This window comes from Bremia lactucae (genome assembly GCF_004359215.1).
Source record: "Bremia lactucae strain SF5 chromosome Unknown BlacSF5_NotPlaced_18_SHOA01000004.1_1233567bp, whole genome shotgun sequence".
Classification (NCBI taxonomy): Eukaryota; Oomycota; class Peronosporomycetes; order Peronosporales; family Peronosporaceae; genus Bremia; species Bremia lactucae.
Window position 1 is genome coordinate 932,541 of NW_027152030.1, and position 12,943 is coordinate 945,483.

At 49.0% G+C, this 12,943-nt stretch overlaps 4 protein-coding genes across 4 annotated transcripts; 1 reads left to right on the forward strand and 3 right to left on the reverse strand.

Moving 5' to 3' along the window:
• Positions 1-5,004: 5,004 nt before the first annotated feature.
• On the reverse strand, positions 5,005-6,426 carry CCR75_008791 (uncharacterized protein; the record flags this gene model as incomplete). The annotated part of the gene is made up of 1 exon (XM_067966840.1): positions 5,005-6,426. The coding sequence occupies one exon, from the start codon at positions 6,424-6,426 to the stop codon at positions 5,005-5,007; it is 1,422 nt and encodes a 473-aa protein (XP_067821774.1).
• A 255-nt stretch (positions 6,427-6,681) lies between these two features.
• On the reverse strand, positions 6,682-8,508 carry CCR75_008790 (uncharacterized protein; the record flags this gene model as incomplete). The annotated part of the gene is made up of 1 exon (XM_067966839.1): positions 6,682-8,508. The coding sequence occupies one exon, from the start codon at positions 8,506-8,508 to the stop codon at positions 6,682-6,684; it is 1,827 nt and encodes a 608-aa protein (XP_067822064.1).
• Positions 8,509-8,656: 148 nt separating this feature from the next.
• CCR75_008788 (uncharacterized protein) lies at positions 8,657-12,119 on the forward strand (the record flags this gene model as incomplete). Its single annotated transcript, XM_067966837.1, has 3 exons — positions 8,657-8,761; positions 8,847-9,007; positions 9,069-12,119. 3 exons carry the CDS (start codon positions 8,657-8,659, stop codon positions 9,559-9,561), a joined length of 759 nt encoding a protein of 252 aa, XP_067821565.1. The 3' UTR covers positions 9,562-12,119.
• Positions 9,617-11,800, reverse strand: CCR75_008789 (uncharacterized protein; the record flags this gene model as incomplete). The annotated part of the gene is made up of 2 exons (XM_067966838.1): positions 9,617-11,612; positions 11,697-11,800. The coding sequence occupies 2 exons, from the start codon at positions 11,798-11,800 to the stop codon at positions 9,617-9,619; spliced, it is 2,100 nt and encodes a 699-aa protein (XP_067822192.1).
• Positions 12,120-12,943: the final 824 nt, after the last annotated feature.

Sequence of the window (12,943 nt, forward strand, 5' to 3'; positions counted from 1 at the left end):
CTTACTGACTTCCAACAGTTGGTTGGAATCGGTAGCGGCTTCAGTGGCGCACTGCTGGACGGTGCAGGCTTAATGCGCTGACACTGTTCGCAAGAGCGAATATAGTTGGCCACCCATCTATATAGGTGTGGCCACCAAAATTCCTCTGACACTCGTAAGAATGTCTTTTCACGGCCCAGATGCCCACTAGATGGTGCATCATGGAGCTCGTGAAGGATCATCAACTTGAGATCTGTGTCATGAGGCACATAGATTCTCAAGGGATCACAAGGTGACAGCTGATGCCATAACAGGCCATCGCTGTAGCTAAAGCGATTGAGCTTAGCTTTCAGGTGCGACGGAAGGGAAACCTTTCGTCCACCGAAGTGATCCAACAGCAGGCGACAGTGGTCGTCCTGACTGTAGCTCTCTTTTATCTCAGAGGCCAATGAGCTCGTCACGTGGTATGCCTTCATGGCTGCCAACGTCGACGGCTGAAATTGTGCTTTCGCACTAGACACACTTTCCTGGTGTCTAACCTCGAAGTCTGGTCTGCGCGATAAAGCGTCAGCCAAGACATTCGACTTACCCGGCTTATATTCAACTTTGAAATTAAATTCAGAGAAGAATGTGAGCCATCTTGCCATTCTAGGCGAGAGGTGCGGTGAGTTTATTGCGGTCCGCAGTGATGCGTGATCCGTATAAACCACAAATGGTTCGGTGCCCAATAGGTGCACACGAAACTTGACAAGAGCATACTTTATTGAAAGTAGCTCTTTGTCATGCACAGGGTAATTCAGTTCCGCGGCTTTTAATAGCCGGGACTGATAAGAGATGACGCGGTCAACGCCGTCGTCATCCTTCTGCATGAGCGCGCTGCCGATTGCAAAATTACTTGCATCGCAGACGACGCTAAAGGGCTTATCCGCGTCTGGCAATGCCAAGACCGGTGCCTCTACAAGAGATTGCTTCACTGATGTGAACGCATCTTCTTGTTCTTTTAACCAAACCCATTCTGTGTCCTTTTTAAGGAGATCAGATAATGGTTTAGTTTGCTCCGCATAATTCTTGCTATACTTATGCAAGTAATTAGCGAGCCCTAGGAATTGGCGCAAATCCTTCACATGCCGTGGGATTGGCCATTCCTTTACTGATTTTACCTTGTCTGGGTCTGCTCGTACACCATGTGTACCAACGATGCAGCCCAGTACAGGTATCTCAGGGACCCCTATGACGCACTTTTGCAAGTTGACGTACAATTGGGCGTCCTTTAAAGTCTGCAACACAGCGTCTAAATGACGCTTGTGCGACTCTATTGCGCTCAGCCCGTCCTCGGCCCTACTATGCACGAATACATCGTCAAAGTAATGAGGCGCGTAGGCACGGTGCTGACGCATCACGTGAGCCACCACTCGGTTGAATGTCGCTGGTGCGTTTTTCAAACCTTGGGGCATCACAAGCCACTCCCAAAGCATACCGCTTGGAGTGCTTACTGCCGTTTTGGCTACATCGGACTCTCTCATGAGTACCTGACAGTAGCCATCCTTCAAATCCAACGCGGAAAAGATAGTTGACTTTTCCATGGAGCTCAACCAAACATCTTTCCGCGGAGTTGGCGTTTGAGCCGGTATGGTCGCCGTGTTCAGCTTATGGTAAGCTTGTACCACGCGCCATCCACCTGTGGCTTTACGCACACCCGCACATGTCCCGCCTTAGCTCGCTTGTCGAAGATCTCATCGATATAATCGACTTGTTCTTTCGGCAGAAGCCATTGCCGGGCCACACCATATTGGTGCCAAATTCCAAATTAATTTCATGCCCAATGACCGTATCGGCTGGTAGGCGGCTCGGCACTTCTTTTGGAAACACAACACGATATTTTTAGAGAATATAAAAATTCGGGCTGTGTTTCAAGGCATCTCAGCCTTGAGCAGCGAATCGTTTCTTTTTGTCCATTTTTAGGACGCTCTCGTCCATTGTAGACGATGAGCAATAGTCCACCAAGTTCGCTTCTGGAACTGGTGTGACTATTACGTAGATCTTTCCTTCCTTTAATTCGGCAAGGAACAGATCCCACGACATTTCGGGAGATTTACTATCTGCTCGGCAGATAAAAAGACTCGCCGGAGCACCTCAACTGAGAATGCCTCCGCAATTTCGTATTTGACGGCCTCGAACACCTCGTTCGAAGGCCCGCCCTCTTTATTAGAGACTGATCCAAAGGTCACTCGTTTAGACATGCCTTTGAACGTCCTAATCTATCGGGTACTCGTTTTCGAGTCACCACGACCTTTTTCTGGGAAGCAAGTGCCGTTGCACTCCTGGCTAACGCACCCCTTCCAACCGCACCAGGATCTTGGCACTGTGCCGATTCATGCGAGACTTGACTTCCTGTCAGCTCGCCATCTACTGCCACAGGCTCTCGGCTCTGTGCAGGACAATGGGACACATGACTACTTGTCATTGCCCTTTTCACTTCACTAGCTGTGTAAAAAATAGCGACGTTTGACATCCCGTCAACGCACCCTCAACTGTGTTCGACATGACATAGTTGCATACGCCTCACACAGAAGCACATTCTTGCCGGTGTCCTGCGAAGAGTTGCAACTGTGCGTGTACGCCAGTTTATCCATAGTTGGTGTTTTCCCAACCATGACATGCCTATAATGAGGTCATACAGACTCTCCATACCTAGCACTGCGAACTTCTCTTTACAAGAGAAGTCACCAAACTAAAGACGAGTTCTACCTGAACTCTTTCAGACTTAACGAGCGCGCCGTTCGCCAAACAAATGGTCGCCTCTTCTCGCTTGCCATCCTGGCAAAGCGACTTAAGCATCGCCGATCTCTTTTTTAGAGCCGCGAATTTTACAAATTTTTGTGATGCACCCGAATCCAATAGGAAGGTCATCACCTGGTTATAGCCTCCTAATTGAGCGCTATAGACCAGCAGGGTTGAGGTCCGAAATTTTGAGACTTCAGCAACTAAGCTACCCATTTGTTCGATAACTCTAGAGTCAGCGTCGGTAGGGCATCCAGCCGCTGCTGCGTCTCGCACGCTGGTTCTTGCCATCACCCTTTGGAAAAAGGAGTCCTCTTGCTGGGCATCTTCGCCCCAGCAGGGACTCGGGCAGCAGCGAGCCATCAGATGGCCGCGCTTGCCGCATTTATAACAGACAACGTCTGCATTGCCCAACTCCATAGGAGTGGCATCTGACCTCTCGGCCGACGGCTTATACAAAGCTGTCGCCGAGGCACTATTGTAGAATTGCTCCACAACTAAGGCAATTCGGATTGCCTCTTCCATCGTCAACGGCACCTTTCTCAAAAGGGCCTGTTGCGATGGGCCATGTCTTAGTCCGTTCGGACCTACGGTAATGAACGCCAACAGCGAGCGCATCTCTTGCACATAATCTTGCAGAGATCGCTTCGCCTGTCGCGCTCCAAGAAGGCGCCTGAAGCAACACTTCGATGTTCGGCGGCTGGTACATGGCGCGAATCTTTTCTCAAAGATAGCCCATGTAGGGAACGCCTTACCGTCCACCGTAAGCGCCGAGAAAGCCCACTCTGAGGCCTTACCGCGCAGATGCGACATGGCGTACGACACAATCCGGCGGTCGTCCTCGATGAGCTGGGCGACACCGCATTGCTCCACGGCTAAAAGTCAGTGGACAATCGTGTGCGCCACAGTTCCATCGAACTTGGGCGGGTCCATCCGAATGGGCCTCGGCTGATGCGGCCGGGCAGAAAGCATCTCAACAGTCCTGTTGAGAGCCTCGCTCCGAACCTGCTCATGCCTCAGCTCATCCTGAGTTTGAGTGACGGACTCCGCCGCAGCATGGCCTTGTGCCTCGGACGCGGCCCTCCGCTTTCCGAGCACGAATGCCTCAAACTGCTTCAACTGAGCAACATGTTGTTCAGGAGGACTACCCAGGAGCCTGGCCAGGGCTTGTTCACCAAGTCCCTGTGCCATAAGCCCTGCCACCTCCCGATGATGTTCAGTGTGCTGGGGAACATGAGCCCAATCAATATTGAGGCTCATCCTCGCGTACACACGCAGAGACGCGGGTCGTGGGAAGGATTTCAAGTGCTACCAAGTGTAGGCGGACACGTCGTAATGCGGCCACGCTCTACTTAGACACACACCCTAGCACAGCGAAGAAGCGGTTTAACCTGCTTCTCTTGCGTGCAGTGAGGTAGTTGTGGTGGGCGCGCAAGCGACCTCACCCAACACACTAAGTACTCTGGTTAAGTGTCGTCACGGGAGCGGTAATCCGTCTCCTCGTGCGCACTTACCAAGTAGGAAGTAGTTTTCAGACAAATCATATTTAATAGAATTAAATATGAATACCTATGTTTACCAATTAAAATGTCATCTCTATAGATAACACTTAATATGTATTGCGAGTGTATCTTTCTAGATACCTCGCGTAAAGGATGACGCTAGTCGTCACCACGGATGACGCTAGCCGTCATCCCTCTCAATGTGAATGCACCCAGGTGCATCACATAGACAAGGGTTGGTCACAAATGTGAGTACTGGGTCTAATTACGATTATTTAGTAATTGACCACCCCCTTAAGCACACAAAGTGTACTTAACGGGTACTGCGTAACATTAGGGCAACTTTAGTCCGTTACATAGAGCGTGGCCGCATTGAGACGTGCCCGCCTACAAAGCAAGTGTTTTAAAAAGAGCCTTTCTCTGCACGTACTCGTGTTCGTGAAGTGACATGACCCACCACTCGCACTGAAGCAGTGCGAAGCTCGGCAGTGCCACGCTAAAATACAATTTAAAGAGGTAATCAAACTAAGTACTCAAACTTGATGCATTTATGTTTTGTTTGCATATCGTCAACTTTTTTTCCGTGGAAAAGTTGAGTTTTTGCCACACTTTAAAAAAATCGAACCTTCACCTCACCCGCTATGCTTGCAAGATCGATGCTTAAACTGTTGTTTTTCAATTCAGAATTTGAGTTGCAATAAATGGAACGAGTTAATAAAACTTAGTGACGCCACCTCCGATCTTATGGTCGAGTGCACAACTGACGTAGCAAAGCGTGAAAATCCTCTCTCTCCTGTTGTCGCTCCTTGTGCATTTGGGTAAAAACATTCAAGAGCTGTTCTTGTTGCTTTTCTACAAGGGTTTCCATGTAATTTAAGTTTTGATTCGAAATTTCCTGCGGATTCCGCTGATGCAATATCGCAAGTAGCATCGCTTGGTTCTGCTTCCGCTCTGCCATTCGCTCTTCCCGCAGTTCATGCATGAGCTGCTCGAATCGAGCATTTTGTGCCTCGAGCAATACTTCTACAACCTGTTCATCAATGTGAGATTCCTCCACGTCGTCGACCGCAAACGATGAATTTTTGCTATGATCTTCTTCAACCTCTGACTCGTCATCGTCATTGGACGGAGACGGACTGGGAGATCTAGCCACTGACTCGTCCGACGAGGATTCGGACGACACGGACGACTTGCGCAATATCCTATGCCCCCGTTTCCGTTTACGACCAGTAGCCGTCACAGTTCCTAAAATTTCTTCTTTCTCGAGAATGCTGCTAATCTTGTGGAACGTTTCGCGGTCAATCTCGCAGCCCACGCGTTGGCTTGACTTCGGACTCACGAGCTTTCGTTGTAAGCGAAAGCGTTCCCCCGTGGTATAATCAAACCAGTCTGATCCATCCAGCGCTTCTAACGCAGTCACACATTGACAAATGAAATTGTACGAATGAATGATGCACCGCTTCTTGGCCGTAATGGAGCCGACCGTTGTATCCTCTGGTCCCCCAAGGGCCACAAACTTTTGTCGAATCAACCAATTCGGCAACTTTACCTTCTCATCCGGCTCGTTGCCATAGTCAATAAATTCGTCGACGGCATCTTGCCAGGCACCCACGAACAAAGCCCAATCTTCGGCAGTCCACGCGACTTTGACCGTCTCAACAGAATCCGTCTCCTCTTCGGGCTCGATCGTTTTCTTTTGACGTGGAGGACTCCTTTTTGAGGATGCCTTCTTTCGAAAGTCTTTTCCTTTGCGATTTTTTCCGCCTCCGCGACATATGCGATCAAGTCGACGAAAGAGCTCTTGGCTCACAATGGTCACCCCCTTTTCCTTCTTGCTGTGCACTCGACGAAGCTCGTGCTGCTCGGCCGCCGACAATTCATACCAACCGGGCGTGCCTCGTTTCAGACTCTTTTTGTTTGTGGCGACAATGAGACGATACGACGTACAAAGTCGATGGTGCTGCCGAGTGACGGACGAAAGGCTTCGTTTATTCGAGCCAGAGATGACGCAAAAGCGCGCGTGCAACGTGGCACGTTCGCCTGTGGACAGCAAGAGGCGATCCTTTGGGTCGTCCACGACCTCTTCCCACGCGTCCACGAGGTAATTCAATTCGTCAGAGGCCCAGGCCGAATTGACGCGAGCGCTAGCGGCTGTGAGTGGCATGATGCGGCGAGAAGGAACGGCTATTTAAGAACTGGTTGGGGATCCGATTTTTGTTGAAAACGAGAGGGCACATACAAAGAACAAGTACGCACAACTCGATAAGTTTGAATTTGGCCATTTTTCGGAAATGGAAGTGGGGTACTCGATGCCGAGGGACATATTTAATGCAAGGACTCATCAATGCAGCATTGAATTGAAAGTACCAGCAGACGACTACTACAAAAAGCTACTTAATCAAATTATGGACTCTTACCCTCAGTCTTTTTGTTCGTGGTCAAAATTGACAAGACGACTACTTCCCAGCTCGCGTAGAAGCATTCGAGCTTGTTCACGCTCTTGCGAATGCTCGTCTTGCAGCTGATTAAACAAACTAAGCAAGTGCTGGCGCTGCTTCTCCACCAATGCTTCCACGAATTGAGACGGCTGATCAGATCTCTGCGTAGATGAATTGCGCAGCTTGAGCGCTTCCAAAATAATTTCCACATTGTGTTGGCGCTCTTGTCGTCGCTCCTCTTGAAATTCGCCAAGCAGCACCTCGAATCGCTTTGTCTGGGTGTCTAATAACCGTGATACCCACTTGGCATCGTTTAAATTGGTGCGTCGACGCTTTGGAGGAAAATTCATTACCTTGTCGTCGTCGGGAGGTTCGACATTGCGGTTGGCTTTCTTATTCAAGTTTTTATAACGAGAGTGGCGAAGTGCCTCTGCATTGGCGCGTCGGCTGGAGCTTTTAGTTCGAAATGAAGCGTCATCATCATCCACCTCCTTTTCGTCCGATTCTTCGGAAATGGTTTCTGCAATTACTAAGCCTCGAGGCGGGCCTGAATCGAATTTTTCTTTCGATACTTTTCTGTTGACCTTTTTAGTAACTTCGCCTTTAGTTCGTCCAAGTAATTCATTCAGTGTCGCCGGAGCACGAGGCGCATTGCCCGCTGGTGTCAGAACAATTTGCTGCGCTTTATCAATTTGCACTAGTTGCTGATACGTATCTTTTTCAATAAACACAGCCTGTTCATTGTGGTGACCATATTTTTTCTGTAATTCCATTCGTTCTTCAGGTGTCATGCCAAACCAATTCGGACGATCACTTTGCGACGCCAGAGTGCGCAGCACATTGCGCAAGGCTCGAAACGCCATCACAATGGCATGTTTCTTGGCACCTGTTGACTGATTCGTACGTGGAGTATTCTTGTCCCCACAAAGTTCGACATACCGTTGATGAATTAATGAATTTAATCGAAGTCCTTCGTTTCGGGATGCAAAAGACCCGTCGAATCCCCCATTTGACAATACAGTGACCACCTCGTGCCACGCCATTAAAAGTCGTTGTTCCTCTCGTTTTGACCACTTGGACGTCATTTTTACCTTAAACTTGCTCTTGCTCTTGGGAGGCGTATAATCTGTGTCGGCAATTCGCTTACGACGCAATTTATTTTTAATAAAATCATCATCCGACTCACTATCGGACAAGCTGTCGGACTCTAACGGTTCATCACGTTTTGAGTCATTTTCTAAAGAGTTCGTCTTTAAGCTTTCAGCAGGTGACAAAGGGGGTGACAATGGTGGTGGGGGCGTCTGGCACGACCGAAACATTGGCAATCCAGCAAGTGCCTCGGCCGCGGCCTTCATCTCATCAGCCATAGAACGCTCTTGTGACTTTGGGTGCAGCTGAAAAGATTCCATTGGAGAAGACGGCGGCGGGGGAGCCTCCTCGCAGATCCGACACAAGAGTTCAAACTCGTCCGGCGTGACGGTCACGAGCTCGCCCAGTCGCCCATTCATGCAGCGCAGATCGTCCTGTTGATTCGTCGGTAGCTGAAACCACGTCGGACGTCGAGCGCGCAAGCTTTCGGCATTGAAAGCGCGAAGAAAGACAAAGGTGCGCACGAGACGCTGACGTTGGGCTTCCACTTCCTGGACCGAGATGGACGCACCGTCTCGCGGTCGTAGCGCATCAAAACGCGCGCAGAGTTGATGCAACTCCATCTCCGTGATTTCATCACGGTCACGAGGCATGTCTAGTGTTTGTTCCCACGCTTGCAGCAGCGCTAGCAGCTCGTCGCGTCGCCACCAATGTGCCATTCCAAACTTTCAATTCTTCGGTTGAAAAATCCTTGATTGCATACGTAAGTAAAACCCCTCGCGAAAGTGATTCTTCTTGAGGTTTGTAAGTGAGGGATACACCGCGTACTATACGGAATGGTAGAAATTTGCATTAAACGATTCAACTATGGCAGACACCGTGCAAGTTTTCCCTGAAAAGAATGTTGATAGGGTCGAAGAGACTATTTGCGTGCGTGTGAATGGACAAGATCTGCATTTGACGCTATTAATGGTACGAATAGCAATTCCTTAAATTTCGTCGACTCTGTTCAAATTAAATAGCTTTTCATGTCTGCCGTTTGAACCGTGATTGACAGCAAGAAGACGAGCTCGCGCCGTTATTTTCGGGCGCTGCTTGGGCCGGGACATTATTGTGGGATGCAGCCGTGCACTTAACAAAACGATTTTTAGTTGATTATCACCACGTACTCATTGACCCAAATAATGACTTGCGTATCTTGGAACTCGGTGCTGGAATGTATGGTTTTCAATCGCCACATTTGTATCATTAAAAGTTGCAATTGACGATTTCAATTCAGTGGTGTACCAGGCATGGCAGCACGAGTCGCTGGTGCCAAACATGTCGTGCTCACAGAACAGGACGAGCTATTGCGGCTACTGCACGTTAATTTAAGTACAAACAGAAAGGTGTTGAACCTTTGTGGTGGCGAAAAGAGCAAGAGCATAGACGGAATTGTGGCAAGACCGCTAAGCTGGGGGATCAAGCAAACAAACAAGTACTTAGCGCAATATGCCGATGAAAAGGTGGACGTTGTGCTATCCTGTGACTGTATCTACGAGCCACTATACGGCGACTCTTGGCGCGCGCTGGCCCAGACGATGGAGCTTCTATGCTTAAAGAATCCAACGTGTGTCGCGCTCGTTGGTGTCGAGCGACGCAATGAGGACGGCATCGATAAGTTTCTAGCATTCATCGCCACGCACACAAAACTTCAGTACCGACTGGACGAGGAAGTCATCCACAGTACAAATAATCGATTAGAAGTGTATTATCTCAGTCTTGAAAGATAATGGACGGCTAACGTCGAGGTCAGCTAGAGACACTCGCGAAAAAAATCTTTTTTTTTTACATAGGGCGGTGCCACACTTCCTCACACTTGTAAGCTTTCGGCGTGACTTGAATAACCGCGTGCAGCGGAATGTTCAGCGTCGGACACTCTTCCGGGGACTTATTGGTCAAGTAGGCGTACAATACACGCAAAATTGCCTGGTGGGCTACAATCAAGACGGGCTGATTCATTCGCATGAGTTCGGTAATTACAGGCTCCAGGCGGTGGATAACATCTTGATACGACTCGCCTCGCGGGTATCGATAGTGAAGCTTGTTGTTCTTGCGTGCCAGATATTCCTCGGGCATTTCCTCGGCCACTTGCTTGTACGTCATGCCATCACAAATCCCGGCATCAATCTCATCAAGCTGCTTCCACTTCACAATCGATCGCCCACGGGCTGCGATCCGTTCGACTGTCATTCCTGTCCGCAGCATTGTCGATGTCCATACCGCGAGTTCCGTATCATGGGACGGATAGTACGCGTCGATAAACCGGTCAAGCTGAACCGCATATTGCACGCCCAGTGGACTCAGCGGTGCATCGCCTCCAATGCGCTTCTGTTTATTGTACATGCTCTCTCCATGGCGACTCAGCCAGATCGGTCGTGGCTTTAGATTCAAATTCGCCATGAGAAACATGATGCGGGACTGCAAGTAGCCATACACTTGGTTGCAAAAGATTTGACGACCGACATCAATGATCTTGATGAATGGAGCGCTCTCAAATTCAGCTTCAAGAGGTTCATAGAGAAATTGGTAGTGCTGGATGCGATTATTATAGTCAGCTGCTGCCTCCTCCATCGTCTGCCCCGCGTAGTCGGCCGAATTGAGTTTCATTTCATTGATCGAAGACGCAATGAGTTCAGGATCGTCGCACACCGACTCAATAAACATCATTTCGCACTTGTATCGCTGACGCACTTCGCTTAAAAGCATGTCGCGGCGCTCGCGTGTGACATTCGTGGCGTCAAAGATGACGCAGTCGCAGTCGTTACTCTCGAGTGCAGCAATTGAGTCCTCGAGACACTTTCTCGACAAATCATTTCGAATCTGAACCGATTCTTCATTCATCGGATCCCAGAAAGCGTGATTGACGTTCGAACCTACGAGTTTCCGACGATATTCCCCAGTATTAAACGTTCGTGAGTGGTGTCCCATCCACGTCAAATGACGGGCTAAGATATGACCAATGTATGTCTTTCCGCGTCCAGGCAGCCCCACGAGAAAGATCATGAGCTTGCCACCGCTACCGTGCTGCATGACCGTACGAGGGCCTCGCACCAGCAAGGACCGGTGGCCACCAAGCTGAGCACGACTGTTGTGCTCGTGCGTGACTAAATCGCCCCCAAAGTGCTGCGTCGTGGCTGCTAGCAGCACGGAATTAGTGATTGCATCGTCCATGTAATTCGTGTACTTAGGCGTCGCCACTTCGGCAGCAACGACGTTCGTACTCGACGCAGCAACGCTCAGCAATTCCTCACTCTTGGACCGCGTTAATGTTCCTGCTCTCGGTCTATTGCCATGAGAGCTAGCAGGTCGCTCCTTGACTTCAATGCCATACTCGGCATCTTCCGTCTCCTGCGGTTGACGATGCGACGGTCGTAATATTGAGGAAGGCGTGGAACCCACAAATGTATTGGAACGAGACTTGACGCCCGGAGAATGCTGCGGTCTAAGACCTGGAGACGCGTGATGGCGTAGCTTCATGAGTTCTTCACTGGCCACAGGATTCATTACTGGAAGTCCTTCGTTGGCATCACGGAGAATGGTATGTAGCGTGTGTTGCAAAGGCTTGGTCTTGGTCTGCGGGTCCACGTACGGGACAATTTTAATGAAATTGTTAAGATTTCCATACTCGTCAGGCGCAAAGGCAACCTCAGGGTCGTACTGCCACGCTCCGTCCACACAAAACTTGAACAAGTGCGTACCCGGAGCCAGCCACAATTTGACACTAAAGGGCGGGGCATGGTCGTCCGCTATCTGTTGCTGAAGCGGAATCTGGGAACCCCAACTACTCCATTTGACACAATTATTATGTTAACAGACGGAAATTGATCGTCGGAGGCGACAAATAATTCGAAAGAGTGCTGCTCACTTATTAAAGGTGCCCGTGACACCCACGGACTCACAAGGGTGGGACCACTTGATCACAGCTGGAAACAAATGATCTTCTTCCTCAAGAACGTTCACTGGCGACATCTTGAACGGCTCTTCCAGCAAGGGTTTTTGCGAATCCAAGGGTGTCGTCGGTGCACTGTGTTGGGGGAGGGGCTGACTTAAAAATTGTAAATGGTTGGAAGAAATGTGAAATTGTGACAATGTAGACACAAAATCACACACTGGCTACGAGGCGGTTAGGTATCGTATTGCAAAAGGCTTTATTTGCAGCGAGTTCGGTGGCATGCGATTCAGGCTGAATAGGTCACGTGACGTGGCAACATGAAGATCGACTTTTAAAATTCTTTTCGACAATTTTCAAAACTTTTTAAGATTGATTTTCTGTAAAGTTCAATAAAATAGCCTTACAAATAAAATTTTATTTTGTGTATTCAAATCTGAGCAATTAATTAAGTGAGTCTAGACCCAACCCCGGTTTTTGCTAGGCCCACCCCACCTAAGTTTGAGTTATTCTAATTGGCTGAAATTTATTCCGCTTGTTACGATTAAATTGACAATTAGGAATTATACTAAAGGTGACGCAGTGTGCGGGAGAAATCTAAATAATAATATGTATCCAACTGCAAAACCTCGTTGAACTTGCTTTAATTTTTGCGAGGGCTTACCGCATCTATTTTTCTATCTGAGATAATCCACAAGCCCAGCGTTTGTGTGTGTCATGGTCGACTATGATAGATACTTGCTGCTGCATGATTTCGGGCAAATGGAACGGGTACCAGCTGGGAACGAGGCTCCCAGCTGTCATGCGAAGGTGGATAACCGCGCCAGCGAGCTAGATAACTGGTTCGCTGCCTCATCACATCGCGGTGGCTTTGAATACGTTCTACAAGGGAACGTTGACCACCGTGAGTATCCACCAATGGTTGTGGCAGAGGAGGAAATATTACATCCGAGGTGTGTCATTTGAATTACCTCTTTTTAGCTAAAGACCCGTAGCTGCTTAAAAAACTTCCTCTGTACTCTTGCGTACATGAAGTTTTGAGGCACCCTACCTACACTGTAATGATCAGTACTAGTGAAAAGGTGCCCCTTTACACCTGGTAGCACTTCGTAGTTCCGTTCAACGGCCCACGCACGTTCCGTCCAAATTAGATATGTTATATGAAGAAGGAGGAAGCTTCAAAGCCCCTCAAGATGGTTATTACGCAACCCGTGCGAGGTTTT